The sequence below is a fragment of the Arachis stenosperma genome, chromosome 3 (assembly GCF_014773155.1).
Source record: "Arachis stenosperma cultivar V10309 chromosome 3, arast.V10309.gnm1.PFL2, whole genome shotgun sequence".
NCBI classification, from domain to species: Eukaryota; Viridiplantae; Streptophyta; class Magnoliopsida; order Fabales; family Fabaceae; genus Arachis; species Arachis stenosperma.
In genome coordinates this window covers 169908994-169933965 of record NC_080379.1, presented here as the reverse complement: position 1 = coordinate 169933965, position 24972 = coordinate 169908994, and the positions used below count along the sequence as shown (strand labels likewise).

Below are 24972 nucleotides of genomic sequence, written 5' to 3'. Positions count from 1 at the left end.
TTGATCTATGATTATCCTACATCATCTAGTGTTTAATAAGACATAATGTTCTGTTTTGTCTCCCACCCATAGCTATATATAATATAATAAAGTTAATCCGTAGCTGATTGGATTGTGCTTTTGGACCACATCCTCATCAAATATATAAGGCCAATATTGAATAGATAATATAATAACTTACAAATTACTTCACCTGAAAATCAAATAATTAACAATAATTTTCTTATACTATTAAGCACACGTTAGTATGTTATTTCAATCCTAAGCAATATATAATAAACATTGAGGATCCTGAATCTTCTGATGAACACTCCACAAGGGATACAAATAGAGAAAGATAAAAGGAAATTGTTGAAAAATGAAGACATATAATACATATAGAGAATCATTAAGGGCACACCGTTAGTTGATGACTATAAATCTGACCTCAAAAAGTGATTGATTACGGTCACTAATTGGAATAAGTTTGATTTGAAAATGAATTTAACGCATGCCTTGTCCCCTATGAGGTGTCAAACCCTCCTTATCCCATGGCCAACGTAACCTTTTCTTAACTTTTTCTTCTTCAGCCATACACACAACTCCACATTTTCTGACAATTAAAAGCAATAATTATTCTGTGATACTTAACTTAATCCATGCATGCTGATCTTATTTAATTTTTTATCTTCTTAGCTCGTTTTTCCCTAAGTAGGAAAAATTGAAAAATCCATGCATACCAAAATCATGGCATGATTAATTCGGTGCATGAAGACAAACAAGAGCTTAACAGAAAATGCCATGACCCACAGGAAAAAAGAGAATCAAAAGCATGGTGCAAAAGGAAGGAAAAGGGAACACACAACTCATGATTATGTCTGTGGGGACTTCAATACAATTCCACCATAAACATACATTTTCCTTCAATTATTATCACTAACCCCCTTCTCACAAATTAATAATATGACACAAATGTGATGAAATCATAACTGTCCGTATCATGCTTACTTCATAATGCAGATAAAATAATTAATTTAATTCAACAAAAACTCACATTCATCTAGCCATTTCAGTAAAAAAAAAAAAAAAAAAAAACTTCTTAACGTCTAATTAATCCTCACTGTACAAATAACTTTACTCCTGAAAATTTATTATATAAAGTGAATGATGAATTCTAGTTGAAAAAGTGAGATTGAAGCAAAAGAGAGTGAAAGTCAATCAATGACAATTTTCAATTTTCTTTAATAATAATAATAATAATAATAATAATAATAATAATAATAATAATTCTGGCTTGTTTCCATATAAAAGCATAGGCTCCTTATCACATGGCTAGATAGAAAGGAAAGCTAAGCATAAGCTTTGCTCTGTGTTTTCTTTTTCCGGTCAATATCCGGCAAGAGAACCGGTGAACGTCGTAGGAAAAAATGGACGAATCATGCAGAATTGGTACGGGGATAATGCGGGGTCTCCCTCGACGGAGATCGGTGGAGGACAGGTGGAGGCGCCGCTCCATATTCTCCGGCTCCGAACCTGCGGTGGACGCCGCCGAAGACTTCGCTGACGTCTTCGGCGGCCCGCCGAGGACACTCCTTGCGCACAAATACTCCAACTCCGGAAGCTCGTTCTACGAGGAGGTTTTCAGGCCGCCGGAGTTCGTTTCTCCGGCAACGAGATGTGGTCGGAACCTGCCTGTGTTCAGGATTCCATCGGCGAGGAACAACGGGTTTTACAGCGACATATTTGGCTCAGACGACGAACGGAGATCGAGGGAACGGTCAAGATCGCAATCGAAGGGGACATCGTCGTCGGTGCTGAGCTCGGAGGAGCTGAGCCCTCGCCGGCCGGCGATCGGAGATGACGTGGCACTGTCTGGTTTAGCTTCAAAGCTGAGGTACGTAGCCTGTAACGGAAACAATGTTTTTGCTTGTTCCACTGTTTATTTTACTGCACTTTTGGCGTGTATGGCCTTTGTAAATGGTGATTAACAGTTGAAAAAGTATAAGCAGACAACGAGAATACTAAATAATGTGAATAATAGATATATCGAAATTAAATGTTCAATTTAATAAGTATGCAGATGATTATGTTAATTATTTCTTTTGTTAAATGTTTATAACTTAGTCTTATACAAGCACAAGATAAATCTTTTGTGTGAATATGTTAGGTATACTGGTGAGTATGGTGAATATATTTGACTATGTTACTCTACTATGCAGTTAAATTGTTTGAGAATGTAACCTGGTTACATCCTCGCCAGAAAATATTCGTATACTTAAATTTATTTTACAGTAATGTATAATACTATGTGAATTTATTTGAGAAGAATGTTATAGTGCTACTTTTTTTAAATATTCTTTTCGTATTAAGAAAAGGTATACATACAAGTGTTGTAAATTATGCTTCTCTTTATTTATTTAAGTGAAGATGCTGTAATAAATAATTTTTACGATATCTAATAAAAAAAATAAGTAAACCTTAATGCAAGTTATGTTATTTTGTTTTGCAAGATGAACATAATTTGTGAAATTTTGGCAATACGGTAACAAGGATTCTGAATCTGAGAGTTCTACAGTGATTTTTACAGGCCAATCAGTGTTCCATGGAGATGGAACTCATCCTCTATGATGCCTGAGGAATACCCGGATAACCATGGGGTACCAACTTCTCCATGCGATTCTCAGTCAGTTGAATTTCAATTTCCTGATAATGAATTCAAGGAAATCTTCAAAAGCTCAAATTTAGGATCCTCAAGAAGAGTCACATCTCCAGAAACCATCAGTTTTGAATATGACTCATATCAAAGCGTCAAAGGATTTACCGATGATTGGGAGCTCAATTCCCCTATTTCTGTTGTCTCTTCACTCCGTCAAGAGCCTGAAGCAAAATATTCAGTTCATGATGGTGTGCTTAAACAACAAATTATAGAGGATGATGATGACGACTATGATGAGGACGAAGATGAAGTTATGAGCTCCTATGTCATAGAGCTCAACTCCAATCTCAGGAGGGAAGATTGTGAAGCATCAGCCATAGATGAAGCAATTGCATGGGCCAAAGAGAAGTTTCAATCAGGGAGCTCTGATGAAGGATCAAGCAGTAAAAATGATAGCAATGAACAAACTGCTAAAATAAAAGGTGATTCATTGTCCTCACTAACTGAATATTTCGCTTTTTCATACGATGTCCTCATTTGGATACACTGGAACAGACAAAAGCAGACACTTATTATTTGTATCTGACTGTATAATGCAGGAAGCTTTGAATGCCATGATGATGAAATCGAAATAGTTGAATCTCCCAAGGTAATATATATTACATTGATCATACTAATTTACATTTCGACTTGATCATTTTACTAGTTGACAAAATAACTTGGCCAAGAAAATAAACGGTAGAATCTATTCAACTAGAATGATGTGTATAATCCAATTGCAATAACTAAAAAGGAGTATATGTTAATAGAAATGAGTTGCTGCAAGTTGCAACATGCATTCTGTCCGAAATTAACATTTGGTGTTTGTTGAAGCAGTTAAATTTCCAAACACTACCCAATATAATAGTTCCACTTTTTCTACAGAAACCACTGACGGAAACAGAGAAGTTAGACAGAGACATAAGGTTGTGGTCATCCGGCAAAGAAACTGACATCCGGCTACTCCTTTCAACACTGCATCATGTAAAATTTTATTTGCTTAAATCTTTTGGAGCTGTTTAAACCATTGGCATGCACGGGTAGACGAAGAACTTACATGGTTATATGTTTCAATTGCTAGGTTCTATGGCCTGAGAGTGGCTGGTATGCTGTTCCTCTTATGAGTCTAATAGAAAGCTCAAAGGTGAAGAAGGCTTATCAGAAAGCAAGGTTATGCCTGCATCCTGACAAACTTCAGCAAAGAGGAGCCACAGTCTTGCAGAAGTATGTAGCAGAGAAGGTTTTCTCCATTCTTCAGGTGTGTAAACTATATATAACATATAGATAGGTTCTGCCATTATGTTTCTTTGTACACTAATGTATAGACTGAGGAACGATACCAAAGTTAACATTATCTATTTTGGAACAGGATGCATGGGCAGCATTCATATCTATGGATGTTTCATTTTTAAGAGGCAGATGATTGAAATTGCTGATCACTCAGTTTTGGCAAACCCCAAGCTAGAAATTTGGAATAATGGAAGGTTTTTGTTGGCATGCAGTAGATACACATGAAATTTGAATTTTGAAAGCATCTGCTCCTTTGTACAAATGATTAACCGAGGACTATTTTGTTATTTATGTCTGTATTAGTTGCTGTTTGATCCCTTTTAGGTGTTACTTATGATGTATTTAATAGGAAGTTATTTGATTGATCTTAGTATATGATTTGTATATGATGACATGGAACCAAGATTCAGTTTCTGTTTAAAAATGTGACATTATTAGATGCTGTTAGAGTAAGGAAAAAGTTTGCTCGTCTTTGCAAGTTCAATTGAAACATACAGAATTACATTATTATCTTGCTGTCTGGAAGATTACATTTCATCAGTTTTGGTGAACCTCTGATACGGGCAAACAAAGATTTGCTCTAGAATGCTAAGGAACCTACACTAAAGAATTAGAAATATATTGCATAGAATGTTAAGTATATATAAACAAAATAAGATCCAAACTTGGCACTGAATTCATGTACATAAATATACACAGAAAATAATACTCTCATCAGTGAATGTCACCCACCCCCTGCTCTATCAGCTCCCTAAACTCTTGATCAGTGCTCTTAAGCATCAGTGACAAAGGCAAATTGATGCCACTTTGCAACACCTCCATGTGCCTAGGCTTTATCCTGTTCTCCAAACTAAAAGAAAAGTACTGGGGAAATTCTTTCAGCTCCTTCAGTTTCTTCCCCATTTCCCCAACAAGATACTCAAACTTGGGCCGAAAATTAACTTCAATGTTGAAAGTGAGCAATGATGGATATCTCAAGACCATATCCTTAACCTCATCCTTAGAGAATCCTAAACTCTCCAAATACCTCAGCTTAGGGATTAAGGATTTCTCAACACTAGACACCAACAGAACAGGTTCTTGATAAGCCAGGGCCTTCAAGTCCTTCAAGCCAAATCTTCTAAGATAAAACAAAGTTGGCTTAAGCTGATCTACAACACTGGCGGTGAGCAAGTATGGACACTTATTGATAACCTTCCTAAAGCAATGATCCGGGACTTTGAGGTCGTGTGAGAGAAAATCAAAAACTGGGTCAAGCTGAGCATTAATGTCAGAGGTGAGAATCTTGGGGCACATGGAAATGATCCTAGGAATGTCCTTGTGCTGGATGTCTTTGGAAAGAAGGAAGGAGATAATGGATTGAATGGATTCCATTGAAGCTGTGGTTAGAGCAGGGTTCTGGGACAATGCTTTGCCAGCATCAACGCCCATGATCTCAAGGCAGAGGATTTTCTCTTTGAATTGAAGAGAGAGCCTTGCAGTGGTTAGAGGATAAAGTGGGTGAGTTTGGAGGAGGCTAGTGAGATGAGTGTTTGTGTTAGGTTGGTGAGAATTGAAAGGAGTTGTTGATGGTCTGTGGGAATGGGAGGATGAGAAGTTGCACATTGAAGTGTGTAGAGCAACCGCTCCAACCGCCCTAGCAGCACCTGACATGGTATGGTGGAAGTGGAAAGGGGGATGATTGTCCTGTAATAATATCTCCAATGAAATCCAAATATTATGCCACTATGGGATGACACGTGGAGATTACTTTCAAACTTGATTGGCTGAAAATAGATTGCCACATATCATTTCGTTGATTGAAGCAATGTATCATAGAATTTGAGATTCTGACAGTGTAGTAAATACGGGAAATCACAACTCACAGTTGCGCACACATATTTTTTTATTAAAGCATTTGACTCTAACATTTCCTTAAAATAATTCTACTATTATTCTATTTTTCTTTCGTAAGCTGGAAAGAGCTGTATTACACCATCTGAAAGAAAAACTAAAATTGAAAGACAGAAATTAAAAAATTGAAACTAAAACATTGATACAAAATATTAAAATTATTAGTATTGTGTTTAATTCAAGATAAATATAAAGATTTGAGTTAATATTCAATTTAGCCCCTAAACTTATACGTGAGTTTCAATTTAGTTCTCGAAATTTTAATTGCCTTCTTTTAGTCTCCAAAATTTGTAAACGTGACTCACATTAGTCATTGGAACAATTTTCCAACACAAAAATGTTAATGAAACGTTGACATGGACAACCAAATGCCATGCTAGAATTTGTAAAACGTCATTTTGGTTTTGGCGCTCAAATAGCCAAAAAACGACACCAGATCACTTGCTTTAGGAAGAAAAGTTTTAATAAATACTACTTACGAGGCATCACATACGCAAAGTTTTGAGACTAAATACTTCTTTTATAATTTTAGACAACCCCCAACCCTAAGCATCACAACACACTCACCCACACAACATTAAAGGGTTCCTTTTCTAGTCTCTTAAAATATACACCACCTTAGTGCATCCCAACTAACATTATTTTCCTCAGTTTTTTTACCCTTTTTCCGAATGGATTTATCGTGACATAGATAAGCACAAAACGTCATTGAATAAAATGGTAAATTAATGCATCATGTGCACAAAAATTGTCGAACAATGCAAATATTATGAGTTGATTATGGATGGATAATTTATCTAAATGAATCCCACCCCTCCCCAAATTTTTTTCAACCAAAGGTAGTAAAAAACAATGAAGGTTAACACAAAACATCAAAGCTTAAATGAGATATGCAGAAGACTTAAAACCACTAAATTGCAGTTCAACTACAGATGAATGCCCAATTGATCGGCTTAAAATTGGATATGCATATCCATCGCAGTAGATAAATGGAACGATGACATTGACAGAGCAAAAATGGCCATATTATAGAAGGGGAAATCTTTCAGAAACTGCGATTGTTATTCGTTGCACTAATTCATTAATCCCGCACCAGTGATACAAATTATAACTAAAAGGAACAAATAACAGAAAACTATTATAAAAAGCAAATACATCATCACAGTATTTACACTTAAATGCCTCTAACTAGGAATCTCGAAGCAAACTGAAGTTGTTCCATAAAAGCTTTAGTCTTCTACATAATTAATTGACCAAGCAGATTAATGCACGAGATCTATAAGTTCTGCTGAACAACTGATTATCTATTTATCTGTATACGATTATTTGCACAGAAACAGCAAAAGAGAACAAAAAAGCAAAAAAGTCTGCTAGACCCTCGTAAATCTCTACCCAGAGACTTTGAAATATACCTAGAGTAGCATGCCTTGACATCCTGCATTAAGTTTCAGTCACCCAAAATAGTCGGGAACAATGTCATCTTAAAAAGTGCAGTAAAACACTTGCATATCATATTTATAGACAGCAAAATGAAACACTTACAAGCAAATGGAAATAAGCAAAAAGCACACCAATCTCAGAGTTGACCATGACTTCTGCTCATAGATTGGTTGCGAAGGAGCTTTTGAGAAGGTGCTTGCTGATCATTCTGCTGGAAGATATTCAAGGGCAGAAACGTCATTCATTACAGAAACAAGTACATGAGTCTTAATGTGTAACTGGCCAAGAGTTTGATCAGCGTCATTCTCACTCTCCACTATTAATTACTACCATTTTTGTAAAACTACTTTTCTATAAACACTGATGATTGAATATGCATGTCTAGCAATGTAGAATTCTTCCATCCTTTTATATCCAACAAAAATTCTATTATCTGGATATAATTCAGTGAACTAGTCATCTCTAAAATAGCTTAGTTTGCACACGAAAAGGAACCAAATAATAAACAAATTGCATTTATGCAATAAGATAAAAGAAAGTATGTATTGATCTGCCAACATGAAATTAAAAAACAGTAAAGTGAAAAATCAAACTTCATATTCTGAATAAGATTCATTCCATTCTACCAAAATTGGAAATTTAGTGATCAATCCAAAATAATAAATAACTAGGAGGGGATAATGGAAAAATCAATTGCCGAATGGGACATACCTTGTAAAGGGATGCAGCAGACTCAGATTGTACAGTTGGAATTGCATTGTGCCCAAGAGACCGCAAAGCATCCAAAGCATCTAACGTCAGCTGCCAACCGCAGAGTGCAATTGCATCACTGCTAGTGCTTGGAACAGAATTAGCACAGCCAGCAGCAGCAACATTGCCATTCACCCAAGGGCAATATTGGTTGTGATGGGCAATAGGATCAAATTCTACACCACCTTCATAATTACTTTCTCCTTTTGGAGGCCCTAAATAATTTAGCAGTGTTAGTGGCTTTCCCCCAAAAGTATGTAGCAACTAATTGATGAACTGCAACAAGGCCTTGGAATGAATTAGAATATCCATTTCCGATATGGTATGAAAATCCATCACCCCACTAAGGAACATGTTTGGTTGGATGCATAGAAGAACCTTGAGACATATAATGGGGAATTCTAAGGAAGTGATGTTTTTATCCAGTTGTAAATTCTACATTAATGAGTCAACACCATATTTCACACAACTCCTTTCGTTAAGGTTTCAACCAAAACAGTGGCCGAGTTCACAACAGCTCATATTCAGGCAGGCACAAATGATCAAGCAAGCAGAAATAAACAGTCAAACGTCAGAGAGTAACCAATTGTCTGTCAAAATTTATAATGAAATTTCAATTTTTTCAATTTTTACAATACGAACATTTTTTCCCATTGTTGAAATTTAGGGTTTATAAAGGAGGAAAAGAAAATAAAAGGAATAATAAAAAATTGGACTGAGATGTTGTGTTTATAAAGCATTAAGCCATGAACATCTACTTGTCCTGTTAATTTGGTCAAATACTAATGTGATACAAGTACCCTAGATCAAAACAAATCAAGAAACACAACAAAATTACAACATCAGGGCTCGCTTTTATCTCCCATCAAACAGAAAGGGGCAGAAAGTTTAAGTTTTGCGATACCATTTCAAGGTTTTATATGGATTGTTTGGGAGTGGTAATACAGCACTAAAATCTAGTAAAATTAGTAAAAGCAAATCAGTCACATCTGCAATTAAAGGGAACACTAGTGAAAACCTTGGAAAGGTAATGAAACTGTAATTACACAAATGGAGTTAGTGTTAATGAAATTGTTAAGTCAGTTTTTAAGTCTCCCTTGGAGTCCATCTGTACCCACCACCTATCTTCAATCCATCTTTGTGATTTCACCTCTACATTCTACCTACTTATGTACTCGGGAAGGGTAACAATTAACAAGTAAAACAAGTCAAGAACACTGAAATACAGAGCTTACCTATCCCATTTGCTAAAGCAAAATCTGGTTCGAGGCCACTTTTGTTGGTGAACGATGATTTACTATCCTTAATGATCTCTTCCTTGGTATTTTCACAAGCAGAATATATATTAGCATTGCAAGAATGAGATGGATGACTACTGGTAGCAGGTGGTAGATTGCGGTTTTGACTAATCTTTTCACCACTTTCAACAGATTCTGCCTTTGTAGAACAACCAATTTTCGATCCACTGTCTGCCCTTCCTGCAGAGTGAGACATCATCTCCTGGCTATCTCCAACAGGACCTTCCCTGTTAATATCATCAGGGACAATCTCATCCATTAGACCTGGATCAGGAACAGATTCATCAGTTTGTCCCTGATTTTCAGCATCTTCTACTCTATGCTCCATTTCGCCAACAACACTATCAGCTCTGTGCACAGATATATCTGCTCCGTGGATTTCAGCTTCATGACTAGCACACATTCCAACACTGCCTCCACTCATTCCAAAACTGATTCCATCTCGTGCTGGAGCAGTCACAGTTTCTGCATTGAAAAGTTCTTCCCCATAGTTTGTACTACTGACACCCACTTCACCAGGGACAGCTTCAGTTGCTGTTTGAAAACAAGTACTCTGTTGAGCTAGATTGCTATTATTCAGTTCTGATGTTTCATTCATGTCCACATTGCCATGGGTGCTAGAGGAGGGGAAGTGGGCATCATCAAGGTCTCCAGGATAATTTTCAACACTTTCCATAGAATCATCATTTACACTATGACATACTGTATCCATTGCAATGACAGAAGATGCACGGGTTGAGTCTCTAGCTGATTGGATTCCGATTATGCGGTCATTACCTTGATGCAATGAAGAAACTCGAGTACCAGAAGCATAAGCATCAAAACCCATCGAATGACTAGGACCAGCACCAGATGAGTCTCTTTGATGTGGTGAAGAATGTGTGTCAAAAATATCAGAGTCACGGGCACGTTTTGAGGGACCAGCTGAATATTGTCCACCATCTGTGACTTCATCACCATCACGATCAATCACAGTTCCTTCAACACTATCAGCCTGCTGCTGCAACCTGGGAACTGGCCTGTCATCTGAGCTTCCCCCTTTTTCAAGATTTCTCTTACGAGAGCTTGGCCCTCGTGATTCATATGAAGCTGCGCGGTCACCAATCTCACTGCCTGAAGGCTGGCCAATCATCAAATCCCTTCCCATATCTTCATCATGAGTATTTTCAGATGTTGCTGTCCTTCCAAAAGGAGTAAAAGAAAACCCTCCAGCCATGGTAAGATTCAAATCCAAATCAGAGTTTGCCAACAGTTTACCCTCATTTGTTGTTGCAACTTCATCACGGTCTTCGACCTGATCTTTCTCGGCATCATCAGCTGCAACCCAACCGCTTATTCCACTAGCTGCACTCACTCCACGAGTCAATCCTATCTTTTTGCTGGTATCAGGAATATCTATGCTGTTGGCATTCGGTGCAAAACGAGCAGGACGAGGAACAGTCAAGAAATCTAAAATTCTAACCGTAGCACCACATAAGCTACAGTCAAGCAACGGGGACCTACAGTCAAATCTAGACTCCTTAAGAGAAGCCTTTCCCTTTCTGGCGTCCCTTTTAGCACAAGCAGAAACTGCTTTCAGCCCTGGATCTTGAGTACGATGAAGTTGATTCTTGCCAAAAGAATGTCCATTCCTTTCGGATTGAGCAGAGTGCTCTTCACAATCCTGGACATTTAAAAGCCACCGGGGTTCCCAACCACAAAGGCTTATAAGCTTCTGAGACTGCCAAAAGGAAGAAAGAGAAGCATATTAGCTTATAATAGTTGTAACCTAAGGATCAATTTGACAGCTACAAGTAGACAAAAAATATAAACATCTCACACGAGAAAATAAGCAGTGTGCCTCCTCATGAGAGTTTTCAAGCTCTGATATAATCTCCTGTTTAAAGTTTGCTTCTCCTGACACAAAATTCTGAAGCTGGGACAAAAATCGCTCAATCTGTGGACCTCGAGTAACACACATCAAATCAATTGCAGAGATTGCTACAACAGGGAGACAGGTAAACTGTACAAGTCCATCACATCTATCCTTGTAGCCACCAATTAATGCAGATTGGGGTGTTGGAGGGAACTGTACTAGGCTTTCTGGACAGCTGTTTCCTCTCCAGGCACAATTCACTTTGTGCCCAAAATCCAGTTGCCTGGCAAAGGATTCGCTGGCACTTTGAGCTTTTGGCCATTACAATAAGAAAATAAGTTAAAAACAGATGATGAATACTAGCAAAAACAGAGATGTTTAGCATAGTTCTCAAATAAAGTATCCTTGACAAACTGGTTCAAAATAACAATATAACAATATTTCAAATGACTATATCAGAACAAGAGTTGCAATTTCACAATTTTTAGGAAGCAAATTATAAAACATTTAGCTACAGTTGTTTTCTTGACAACTTTGCAATCACCAACCTTCAGCTGATGTCCAAGATGATGATGATGTAAAATTCAGGCAAGCACCACATGACTCACAGGAAACTTTGTCTACACCAACACTCATCCAACCTTTCTGAGCACAAGCCAATGAATTGATGATCTGGAAGAAACCAAAGGGGTCATGTGATCCCTTCAGATTGCCTCATCTCTACTTATAAAACAGTCATAGTAGCAAAGATAACATATAGACGAATAAAAAATATACAAGATTCCTATCCATAGATAACAAATGACAAATAAATAAATCTTACATATCGATTATTTCATTTAGACACTCCTCGTATAATTCATTAGCATAGACGCAAACTGCCTCAGGGCTAATCATTAATACTTAACACTACGCATTTTTAGACATCAGATAAATAACTACCTCTCCTCCAGGCCTATTGTTATAATTTACCGATGCAGGAATCATCAGTGCTCTATAACTCGCTAACCACTAGTAAATAAAAGAAGATCATATACAACTGTGACTACAACATGTATATCTATTTAAAACCATAGGCAAATCAAACCTGAGGCTTTCCAAGCCAATTTGAAGGGACAAATGTAGCCAATCGCCTCAATAGATCCCCTCTCTCCCAGGGTCTACATGAAGCTCTTGAAGAACCAGAGCCAACAGCACTTGTGCTCAGGGAAGTCCATGGTTGTTGAGAGCCAACACATGAGAGAGAAGCAGCTTTAGAGCCTTGTCCATGACTTGACCCATCTATGCTGCCAACATTCATTGGAACAGCTGCAGACGATGCGCCAGCAGAACTGGAATAATGATTAGGCAAAATTTAGTCAAATTAATGGAATGCAGAACACAAGGCACAAGTGTGCGTGACAAGGTAGAATGACCCAAAGAAGGGGGGGGGGGGGGGGGGGGGGAGAATTCTATACATTTCAGCTCCAACAAGAGGTATAAACTTTAAATGTTCTTTAGCTACCTTCTAAGTTCTACCACAACAAACCACGTTCAACAAGAAAAATTCGACAACAAGGGTTCATATCCACAAGCAATAACCAAAGCAACTAAAAGCAAAGAAAAAGTGTCTTCAGGTACGCAATGCACATATCCACTTAGCACAATGAGCACTGAGACTTCACTAGATCCAGTTCTAAAAGCAACCAGCCAACCACAACAAAAATCCTCTTAGCTCTGAAAATTCCAACCCGAGTTCAAACCTCAGGGGCTATCAGCTATTCAGCAGAACGAAGATAATTCACATTGGGAAAAAAATTTACTGAAATCGTGAATATTTGAGGCCAAAACGAAAACCCTAATTTGGAGAAGAGTTGATGAGAGTGAACGCGTGAAGCATAGAGAGAAAGTAAGTAGTACCTGGCAGCAGGTGTGGGATCAACGGTGCCGCCGGAGCTGATAACTTCTTCTCTCATCGCTCTCTCTCTCTCTCTCTCTCTCTCTCTCTCAACTTTCTCAATTTCCGAAGTAAATGAAATTCATGGTGTGGGAGAGAAACAGTGGGAATAATAGCAGCTTCGCTAATACGATCGAGTGTTAGCGCGTGGCCCCCATTGCGATTACGAATGTCAATACCATGCCAATGTAATGGGCCACTGGTTTTTTTTTTTCCCTTTAAAGGTAATGTTAAAAGTTAGGAAGAGTTTCACCTGTAAAGAAACTTGCTCAATTATTTTATGTGTTGATCTAAATTATAAAAAATATATATAATATATATTAATTGAAATCAACGGTTAAAATATTTAGAATATCAATATTTTTATTCCATTTAAAATTTGTTCTAAAAGTTAAAACATTTGTTAATGTTATTTAATATAAATATTTTAAAAATATTAAAATAATAAATACATTCAAAATTTAATTTTTTTTAGTTTCCAATAAAATTTTTGTATTAATAAGTAATAACCTCATTAAATTAGAAGACATGCTAATAATAGCTATAGAATGTAAAGTTAATGTCTATAATAGTGGCAAAGCAGGTCGGTCTGCTCTAATCTGTTTTGCTTTGTCTAGGCCTATACCATAAATTGGACGGATTGGTCCGTCCTACCAACTAAAGTAGGTTTAAAATGTTAGCATGTCCCACTTTTTTGCGGATTGACGGGCCAGCATAACTAGTCTGTTTGATTTCTTTTTTTAAATAAAATTTATTAAAATTAATCAAAAAATAATAATAAAAAAATTAAATACAAATAAAAGATAATCAAATTATAATATAATTTTTTTTTTATTTTTTATTTTTAACTTCAATAAAATTATTCAAAATAATATTTATCAATAAAACTATCTTTATTTTAAAAAATAAATCACATAATTTAAGCATATATACGAAATTATAAAATAAAATAAATAAAGTTTATAATTAAAAGAAGAATAAAAATAAAAAATAAAAAAAATTAAAAATTATATAATTATTAATTATGTAGTAGCAATAACTCTTTTATTTTAAAAATAAAAAATAAAACCCTTGGCCCGCACGGACAGCCCGTCCCGCCTCGCCAAAATCTGCAAATTTGGCAAATTTTTGTAATTTGACGGATTCCAAAATCTAACCCGACCCAATTTTTTAATGAGTTCAGCAGGTCGACCCGATTGTTCGACGTATTTTGCTATCCGTAGTCTATATAGAGATTTTTTAATTAAAAAATATTAAAATTTTTCAGAATTAATCCATCACGAAAGTAAAATAAAAATAGGTAAAAAGATTTATTCTTGTTGAAGAAAAACACGAAAAAATTTTGCTAAGTGCACTTTCTAATCTTTAACAAAATGATTGTGATATTTGATATTTTAAAAGAATAAAAAATCAGGACAATAAAAAGAATTAAAGAATAGAAATCACTTGGCATGATTTGTCTATTTCGAAACTTAACGGTCATATAGGTGTAATACACCAACTGATGCCATATACTTGTATTATATCATTGTCATTACTCACTCACTAGTAGTAATTCCTAGCAAGATTTCGGAAAGAGAGGAGAAGATTGAGATAAGAACGATGATAATACCAAACACACATCTTTACAGATGAAGCTGTTTTTGTCGTACCATATCGTGTTTATACCATGTTAAAGCTCTACCCATATCTCATCACATCAAAACTAAAAAGGAGTACTAGATTAGTTTATTTTATGATTTATAATTATTAATAGGATTAATTATAAACCTTTTTAATATTATCTAAAATAATCATTCTAATACTATAGATAATAAACATCTTTTACTGATTTTAAGATTCACTAAGGATCGAACTTTTGACCTTTTAAATCTAGCACTCTAATACCATGTCATGATACCACTCATCCCAAAAACTTTAGCTGATAAGAAAAAAATAACACTAATAGTTATATCTCTAATACTCCATAAACTTTCATTGTACACATTGTACAAATATTCTATTGGTTCCACGTACTTTCCCTTATTAATAATTATTATTAGTATTTTTAATGGTCATCCCACTAAATTTAAGACATGTACCTCGGTTGCTACTGCTGGATGACCTTTTAGTCTACCTTTATTCCCCTTGAATCATCAACTAAAATTCATAAATGAGAAATATCATCAGAACTCAGAAGTAGAAACTTGTAGTTGTAGGCAAAGAAAGAGTCTACTCTATAACAAGGAGGATGGAGTATAGAACTAAAAAAAGCTTTAAACAAATAGAAATAGAAAACGAAGTAAAATGAATACTAAAATGAGAAGTCTTCACAATAGAACCAAAACTCACTCGGCATGGCGATCTCCATACAAGGAACCTTGGAACTCTTATCCTTTGAGAGCTCCTCCTTCTCACCCGATGCATCTTTGGCAGCAGAGAAGGATTGCTTGCCATTACCCATCCCAAGAGAAAACAGAGATACAAGCCGAGGGCGGATTATATTAGCGATTTAAATTTTAAATTAGGGTTTAGTGTGTTTTATATTTTTATTTATTTTTTTATAATAAATTAATTTCTAGAAAGTATTGTATTTTTTTTTTGTCTGAACTCATTAGTATTCGACTAAAAGGTTAAAACATTTGTTATGTCATTTAATTTAAAATATTTTTAAAAATATTAACATAATAAATAATTGAAATTTTGATTCACCTTATATTTTTCTTTAGTTAGAGTTGTCTGTAAATACTAAATAACTTTTTTAGTGAAGTTCCCATTACAATCATTTTAAACTTATAAATAAGTCTTATACGGATGCAATTCTATTAACTAAATCAAACCAATTTATTTGCATTCAACATAATTTGATTTCATAAGTACAGTAATATATAGGTATAAATGTGAAAAGTAATAAAGAATTGGAGAAAAAAAACTGATAATTAGAAAATTGTATTGTATTTACATTATAATAAGTATAAATATTTAAAAAAAAACATATATCTTAGTATTTTTAAAACTTAGAGTAATTCTTTACGTACAAGTGATTTTCAATACAAGTCATACAAGTCATTTATATTCACGTCGTTTCACGTTTTTTTTGTGCCTCTTTTTCTGCTTTTTCTTTCTCTATGCTTCCTTTTCCTCTTCTTCTTCCTCTTCCTCTTCCTCTTCCTCTTCTTCCGTGTCTTTTTCTTCTTTTTCGTAAATTTTCTCTCTCGTTATCATTGTCATCAACACCACCTCTTCCTCCCTCTTTTTTTATTGAAATTTCTTCTTCTCTTTTCGTTTTCTCTTTCTCTTTCATCAAAATCACCAGAAAAAACGAAGAAACATTATTCAAGGTTTTACTGTTCTTTTAGATTTTTTTTCTAGATTGTCTCTGTCATGTGCCACGTCCTTAACCAGCAAAACATTAAAAGATTTCAAGAAGAAATATACTGTCTCCCCTATATTGGGTGTATTTCTATGATCATTTGGGTGTATTTCTGTAATTGTTTGGTTTATTTCTGTAACTGTATTTGGGTGTATTTCTGTAATCGTTCGGGTGTATTTCTGAAGTTCCATCATCTTCAAAACAATTTCAAAGCTTGATTTCAATAAATAAAAAAAACAGAAGGAGATCGAAGGCAAAGAGAGAACGCTTTTCCATACAAATTATACAAGTCATTTATATTCACGCCGTTTTCACATTTTTTTGTGCCTCTTTTTCTTCTTCTTCTTTCTCCGTGCTTCCTCTTCCTCTTCTTCTTCTTTCTCTGTGTCTATTCTTCTTTTTTGTAAAAAAAGAAACGAAGATGAAACACGCAAAGATGATTCAGTAACACGTATATTAGACCCAACTTGTAAAACTTGTAAAAAAAAATAACTTGTATGTGTAGCACTCCTCTAAAACTTAACTACTAAATCTAGTTTGAATGTAAGTCAAATATCAACTTAACTATATCATATTTGCCAATATTATACATCCAGTAGTGCTATAAAATCGGCAGATTTTATTATTTTAAAATATAAACCATCAATTAGTATTGAAACAAAATCCAAATGCAACATAGTATTGAAAGCCAAATGCGAGCTAGAATTTGTTAAAATCCGTTATGAGACTTTTTCTTATATATATTTAATAAATAAAAAAATAAATTATTATTTATACACATATAAAAAAATTATTTACTAAATTAATCATTATACATTTATGTATTAATATATATTATTTAATTCATTTTTTATTTTTATATTTTAACATATATTATTTATTTGGTAACTAAATTTGTATACATAATATGATTCTTCAAAATTAGTACTAATTAGACTTGTAAGTTTACAAATTCTTTGCCTACATTGGTCCATTTCATTACATTCTTGAATTGTAGAAATATTACTCCAGTTTTATTTTGTTGCCCACAATATCTCCTAACCTTGAGAGGCCGAAGATTAATACACTGCAAATCTAAACTCTATTTAAAGAATCTGCTGCTGGACAATGAATTAAGGTGGGATTCAAATCTCGACACTTGTTTAAGCGAACAAGTGAGCTGACCACTTAGCTAACCCAAATTAGTTATGATACTCCGGTTTTAAAAGTTGTATTATGTTGTGCAGATTGCAGAAGTGCCTTTGCCTCCATATATATGACACACTGAAAGGCTATAAGGAATTGACATTATTGCCTTAACAAAGTCTCTTTGCCTCCATAATTAGTACAGTTTACAAAAACAAAATACAATACCACAGAACAAAGCCAGCAAACTTCTATTTTTGAATTTCTACTTAGCTAAACTTAATTACTCATTAACCTTATTTCACATAATGCCATGATCCCACAAAATTCAAACAAATAAAGGTAATGAACACAAACTGGTCTATGTAGGCACTAAAACGAAGACTTCAACAACACATTATTTAGAATTACTAGCTGCACCTTTTCCTGAACCTGTATCTGCTGTACATGGAAATTTGAAAGAGACATTACATTAGAACTTGAACTAGTTTCTTAAATTGCTGAGATTCTTTTCTTACTACCAAATAAAAGCAGCAGGACTAACCATCCAAATCTTCATCAATAGGTTCTGCTTTCCAAATGATGTCTTTCAGGCCAACAGATAGATTCTTATAGAACTGTAAATATTAAGTCATAAACACCCACTTCAAACTCAAAATTAAGAAACCAACAATGGATATTTCTTTCTTTTTTTTTCATTTTATTTCTCTTGAATGAAAATACCTTATGAAATTCCAATGTGTCTCCTCCACATTTTCGAAGCTCAACCATGTTAAGTTGAGGGGCCACCTCCAAGATCTGAGAAACCAGAATCTTATTATTTATTTGTTGGATTGATCAATCTTGTGCCTAAGGGCACATTTTAAGAGGATAATAATAGAAACTTTTTAAGTTTTTTATGTATTCAATGCATTGAAAATGTAAAACTGTTTATCTTTTCAAAAACTTTCAAGAAATTATTCTTTTTATGGTATCCTTAAAATGTGCCTTAAAACCCTTAAAATTGTTTACTTCTGAAAAGAGCATTAGAAAGAAACACTAGTCGCTACTCGCTAGTGACGGTAATTAACTTAGAATAGACATCCCAAATGACAAAAAGTAAACTTCGAAAGACATGTACCTCAGTTGCTACTGCTAAATGACCTTTTCGTCCACTTTTTTCCCCTTGAATCTTCAACTGAAATTCATAATGAGAAATATCATCAGATGCAGAAACTTGTAACAAGTCATTATGACAGAAATCAGCATTGTAGGCAAAGAAAGAGTATACCCAAAACCTTGGAGGATGGATTATATGACTAAAAAGCTTTAAAGAAAATAGAAACACAAAACAAAGTAACTTAGACCACAATAATTCACTTTACCTTAGTGTTGTTCTTCTTAACATCAAAACCCAGAGGACCTGCAGCCTGCTCAATTTTTGAGATTATCTCATTTGCCGAACATTTGGATGTGAATCTTGTCTCCCTTTTAACAAGTCCCTAGTTGCCACAAAATGTTATAATAACTATTAGTCTACTATGTAATTCAAGAACAAACTCAATTCCATCAAACTTGGATTATATATTCCCATATCAGGGGACTTTTAATCACTGATCAATTTTTATCAGAAGTCTTCACAATAGATCCGCTTTTTTTTTCAATTCCATATTAATTTTCTTGGATGCAAAACACAATAAAAGACAAAAACATAATACCATCTGCTTCTGGAAAAGATTTCTGAGGTTGAGTCCCTGGGATGTAGAGATAAGCTCAAATGCATTCATAGTCACAGGAGCCACTGACTCCTCTTCTCGCCTTTCCACAACAAGATTGTGTGCATCCTGTGAAGGATTAACCAAAAGAAACATTGAGATTAAGGTTGTTCCAAAGCATTTATATCATTAAGATAAAAAAACTGAACCAAAAATGTTACCATTGCTTCACTGAATATAGCATTTATATCATCAAGACTGACATCTTCCTGCTCAAATCGAGGAGGCTTGTACCCCTTCTTGAACCACTCGTTCTCAATTAACTCAGGAATTGTAATCCGCTGTTTCATGCCATCAAATATGTTCACATGTTTGGAGCAATACTGAGATGCCGAAGGGGGAAAAAAGCAAAAAACAAAACAAAACAAGAACAAAAACAAAGCCATCTGATAAAGAGCAGGGAAATACAAATAATTATTTAAGAGCATACCGTAGAAGGATTGGGATCGAGGATTTTCTTGATTAGTTTTTTGGCACTTGAAGAAAACCATGGAGGACAATCGTACTGGGCATTGAAAATCTGTTAAGCCAGAGTAAACAATGTCTTAGGAGCATTTCTATTCACAGAAGTCAACATATAATTTCATGTACATTGAACATTATGCTTACTGCCTAATTTTTCAATAGAAGCTGCCTCAAAAAGCAGATGGAATTATAAGCATGCCAAATACTCCTTAAATGATTAACCCACAATTAGCTCATGAATAGTATGTTCAGATTCTTACCCTGTCTAATCCACCAACTTTATATATAAAGCGAGCATATGTTTAAGAATATACTATTCGCACCAACAAAAAGAACCAGAAATATGGAGTGTAAAATCACCTTTTTATATAAATTCATAAGGTTGTTGTCTTCAAAGGGCAAATAACCAGCCATTAAAACAAAGAGAATAACACCACATGACCAGAGATCAGCCTTTGCACCATCATAGCCTTTATTTTTTATCACCTATATGATAAGGGACATGAAAATTTTTTAGAGGGAAAAAAAGGGTAAAAAGACGTTGATGTGATAATTGATATGGTATTGGAGGAAAGTAGCAGCAACCAACACCTCTGGGGCAACATAATTTGGCGTACCACATGTTGTGTGAAGCAGCCCATCTTCCTAAAAAGTGATAGAAAAATCAATTCCAATTGGACACAAATACCTCCTAATTTTAATTCATCTAAGAATTAGTCACCATACTCACTCGAACTTGTTGCGGCAGTGCACTCAATCCAAAATCCGACACTTTAAGCGCTCCATCAGCACTCAGCAACAAATTCTCAGGCTGTAATATGCAAAACACGGTAACAAGTCAACTTTTCTTCCTTCTGTTTCTTTCCCATGCTTCTCTCTGTGTCTAAGGCTCAAATTAAGAGGAAAGTACATTCCCACAAAGGAACAACAATAATGACATAAGACTACAAGAGATATACCTTCAAGTCTCTGTGGCAAACACCTCTACTGTGACAGTAATCGACAGCACATATAAGCTGCTGAAAATATTTCCTTGCTTCGTCTTCTTTCAGCCTCCCTTGGCTTGCCTAGCCCAAGAAAATAGCAACAAAAGCACCAAAATTATAGTGGACTCTGATGACAACAATTGACCTTTATAAACATTTAAAAAGTTTCTTACAATTTTATCAAACAGTTCCCCGCCGGTCACAAGTTCCAACACAATGTATATCTTTGTCTTGCTGGCCATCACCTACACCAAGAATGCTGCTGAAGTCACTTACTAAGGAAATGGTTAAATGTTAAAGACAAGCAAATGGAAGCACTTATTCCTTCTAACCTCATGCAAACGTATGATATTGGGGTGTCTAACCAGTTTCATTGTGGATATTTCTCGTTTTATCTGCAAAATGGTGAACAATATAATAGTTAAGTTGATTAAATTCTAATTGCAAACACAACCGTACATTTAAATTTTAACCACTATCATCCATTGCAAGTTTGATGAAGAATCTTTAAAGACTAGAAACTGGGTTGTCTATCTAGAATTCTACACACACACATACACAAATGTGGTTGTGGTGAAATCATGATCATCTATGCTGGCAATATATAATCCAAGAAACAAGTGAGACAAAGTACTACTACTACCACTACTACTACTAATAATAATAATAAAAAGTTAAAACAATGAGTAAAGAAAGAACACTATTCTACACAAATATCAAAAAGAGAAAGACAAAAAAGAAATGAAAGAAAACTATTACTTCAAGGAAGGAATAGTTGAAAAAGTAGATACCTTAGGTAAGAGAGTTGAGAAAATGACAATTTTGATTATGCACATATCCACTGTTCTAAAATTGACTTATTATAGCCACCGACCCACCGTTTACTGTAGAACTTTATACACCATACGGCAAAACAATAAAGCCAGTGTTTGCAAAATTTGACTTTTATTCATTATCTTAACAGTTACCAGGAACAAAAAATTTAAAGAATAAAGTAAAATAAAATACAGATGCAAACTCGTGCAAGCTTCTCACAGGACGAAATTAACCTCCCACCGCAATCAAATAAGAATATGCGCAGAATCTATTATGGATCAGCTTCAATCTTTTTTTCAGCAAAAGAAACAGTTTCTTCTTCTTCTTTTTTTTTTTTTTGTCTGAACAAAAAAGAGGTTCAGAAAGTAAGAATGGTACCTGGTTTATCATCTTGTGCTTGAGAACTTTCTCTTTGTCAAGGATCTTGATGGCCACGTTCTCCCCTGTCTCCAAGTTCCTGGCGAACTTCACCTTTGCGAAGTTTCCCTCTCCAAGTGTCCGACCCATCTCGTATTTCCCCACCTTCGTCCCGCCACCAGCACGGCTGCTGCTGCCGCCGCTACGTGACGTCATCTTCTTTTTCTTCTTGCTCCGACTATAACTTCTTTTACTTTCTTTCTTTCTTTCTCCGTGTATATGAGTTAGATTAGAGCGGGTATCAAGATCTCTTCTTTTTACACGGTTGCCACACCTGAGACTTTGCAACCCTCATCTTCCTGTCGATCTTTCTAAAGCCGAAACCTTGGCGAAGGAAATTCAAGCAGTCTCAATAAAGAGTCAAACTTTGTGGAAAAAGGAGAAGTGGGTTGGGGAATTTCTGAGCGATTGATCGAATGAGGAGGAGGATCCCATGCGGCTTAGCATCGCATGAATGGGGGAAGAAATTGAATTCCGGGAAAAAGAGAAAACTATTTTTGTATTTCACGTGGGGATGAATTGAAAAGGGAAGGACTTGAATGTGTTGGATTGAGGGGATTGGATGATATCTGAAAAGGGTTGTTGGATTCGAGAGAGAGCGAGAGGCAGAGGGAGGTATTAGTGTTTTCCTTTTTTGACTGTTTGGGAGAGAGAGAGAGAGAGAGAGAAGAAGAACATGAAATGAAATTTATGAAGGAAACGAGAAAGGAGTTGAATGAGGTATTTCTGAAGGAATATGATTGCTTTGTCTTTTTCTGATAATACATTTTGTCTCTCATGTCACCTTGACGACAAATCCAACCTTGATAAAAATATCATTCTAGGTACTATTAATTAGGTATGAATTCTATGTATCTTTAAATTTTGAATTGAACTTCTGATACAATGTGATTATGCATATAAATTAGTAAATATTTTTTTAATATTATATTAATATTTTCTTAAAATTAATATGTATTTTTGGTTTTGTTAATTAGGAATAATTTAAATATACAATTAGTTAATAATACTTGTATTTTTATATGAGTATTAAGATTGTTTGATAAAGAATAATATTATTAATTGGATAAATTACCGTATTAAATCATTTCATCTATAATATTATTCAATTGTTATTTTTTGACTTTTGTTGTAGGAATGTCTTTATAAAATTCAACTAACTTAAACCGATTTAGTATTATAGTTTAGTAAATCGTTTTAAATTAAGCAGATTTACTATACGAGGATATCACTATGTAAATCATTCTTGTAAAAACGATTTAGTTGCATAAGTAGTGCTACTCTAATTTAGTTTTAGTTAAACTGAATATGTAACACTTTATCTTTTAACATTTCATGATCGCACTAAAAATTCAGGTATCACTTATTTTTAAATTTTTTTATTTTATATTATTTTTATTTAATATCAAGTCTTTGCGAGTACAAACAAAAATTTTAATTATGAAAACAAAATGTTTATTCTTAATCACTTTAATACATAAATTAGTAATACCAGAGACCCAATTGAATACATAAGCAAGATAGAATAAGACAATCAACACAATTATAGAAAAAATACAATAACCAAACACAACCAAAAACAAATGCACAAACAATATGATGCATGTCTGTTCTAAGCAGGCCATGAACTCACGCGTCGATTGTCTACCCGCAACCTGACGTTACTCAGGGCGAACCCCGAATATAATTTCTTTACCGTGTCAGTTAGGCACAATTATCATTATGGACGAACCCATGTCATTTAAGATATCTTGGCATCACGGTAGAAACATGCTATCAGTTAGACGAACATTTTCGCATTAGCCACCTCAAACTATCAGTTAGGCGTACACTTTCGCATTAGCAATTTGGCACAAAGGCCCATTCAACATATAATATGCTATTTAGTCGCACATTCTTGCATTAGCAATTTTAGGCTATCAGTCAAGCGAACACTTTTGCATTAGCATTTTTTATGATTCATAATCCGTTTTCAGTTATCTCTTTCATATATGACTTCTCATTTTCTTCTTCTTTATTATGCCTCCACATCACCAATTACATACACACACATTCGCATCACTTATATTATTAAACGTACCTCCACTTCACCGTTTAATTATGCATACTTCCGCATCACCAAATAGTCGATCACTTTTACCTCCACATCACCTCAGAAGTATACTTTCAGTCTTAGTATCAAAACTTTTAATTTTTAAATACCCAAACTTCTTTAACTTTCAACTAAGATAAGAAGTCACTTTCTTAATAGAATATCTGTATATTAATTATAAAATTATATACTTTATTATTTTAATTTCTCTAGCACCTATATATATTTTTATATATTGTACCTTTAAACTTATTCTCTCAATAATATACTCTTTAAATTACTCTCTTATTTCTTAACTTTTCAACGGTTTAAGTGGGATTTGTAGCATACTTATTTTTCCCTATGAAACCCATTGTTGTTTGGCCTGTATAGTTTCCTATTGAAACTCAAGAGTTGTAATACAGAGGAGGGAATGTCTTGATGCATAAAATAGAGTCTATTTGAAAGTCAGATTTGAAATATAGTTGTCCAAATGTACCTTAGTCCATTTAAGATTTTTATGAAGGATGGAAGAAAATGATTCAATATGGAATAAAAAAGAACAAAGTAGAAGTGAACTAGACATGTCACTCTCTTGGTTTATTATTTATCTAGATATTTATTTATCTTCTAACCACTTTATATTTTCATTTTTACAAAGAGATTTTGCTCTTTTTTTTTTTTTTTACTTTTGTTCAAGGTTCAGTTTTGTGCTTTACTAATTTTTCAAAAAAAAAATACTAGTTTTATTCAATCTTATTTTACAGCTTTCATTTAATGGATAAGATTAAGTTTATTTTTTGGTTACAGTAATGGGAATAAAGTAGTATATAGATTATAAATTTTCTTT

At 34.5% G+C, this 24972-nt stretch overlaps 3 protein-coding genes across 4 annotated transcripts; 1 reads left to right on the top strand and 2 right to left on the bottom strand.

Moving 5' to 3' along the window:
* The first annotated feature begins 1303 nt into the window (after positions 1–1303).
* On the top strand, positions 1304–4329 carry LOC130970725 (uncharacterized). 2 transcript variants are annotated; one of them, XM_057896895.1, is made up of 6 exons: positions 1304–1873; positions 2567–3117; positions 3235–3284; positions 3560–3658; positions 3756–3932; positions 4044–4329. In XM_057896895.1, exons 1-6 carry the CDS (start codon positions 1407–1409, stop codon positions 4095–4097), a joined length of 1398 nt encoding a protein of 465 aa, XP_057752878.1. In that variant the 5' UTR covers positions 1304–1406; the 3' UTR covers positions 4098–4329. The 2 variants fall into 2 exon arrangements, with proteins under 2 accessions (XP_057752878.1, XP_057752877.1); XM_057896894.1 differs by having other exon boundaries at positions 2555–3117.
* A 105-nt stretch (positions 4330–4434) lies between these two features.
* Positions 4435–5666, bottom strand: LOC130970726 (transcription termination factor MTEF1, chloroplastic-like). Its single transcript, XM_057896896.1, has one exon. The coding sequence runs from the start codon at positions 5615–5617 to the stop codon at positions 4679–4681; it is 939 nt and encodes a 312-aa protein (XP_057752879.1). The 5' UTR covers positions 5618–5666; the 3' UTR covers positions 4435–4678.
* A 1303-nt stretch (positions 5667–6969) lies between these two features.
* On the bottom strand, positions 6970–22743 carry LOC130967298 (uncharacterized). The gene is made up of 22 exons (XM_057892114.1): positions 22013–22743; positions 21151–21213; positions 20992–21063; positions 20792–20899; positions 20563–20643; positions 20424–20477; positions 20193–20318; positions 19798–19887; positions 19529–19648; positions 19311–19436; positions 18978–19094; positions 18734–18790; positions 18337–18411; positions 18158–18230; positions 18012–18051; positions 12288–12531; positions 11749–11872; positions 11165–11511; positions 9283–11065; positions 8009–8262; positions 7400–7508; positions 6970–7292 (listed from the first exon to the last, which is right to left on the bottom strand). The coding sequence occupies exons 1-21, from the start codon at positions 22205–22207 to the stop codon at positions 7434–7436; spliced, it is 4224 nt and encodes a 1407-aa protein (XP_057748097.1). The 5' UTR covers positions 22208–22743; the 3' UTR covers positions 6970–7292; positions 7400–7433.
* Positions 22744–24972: the final 2229 nt, after the last annotated feature.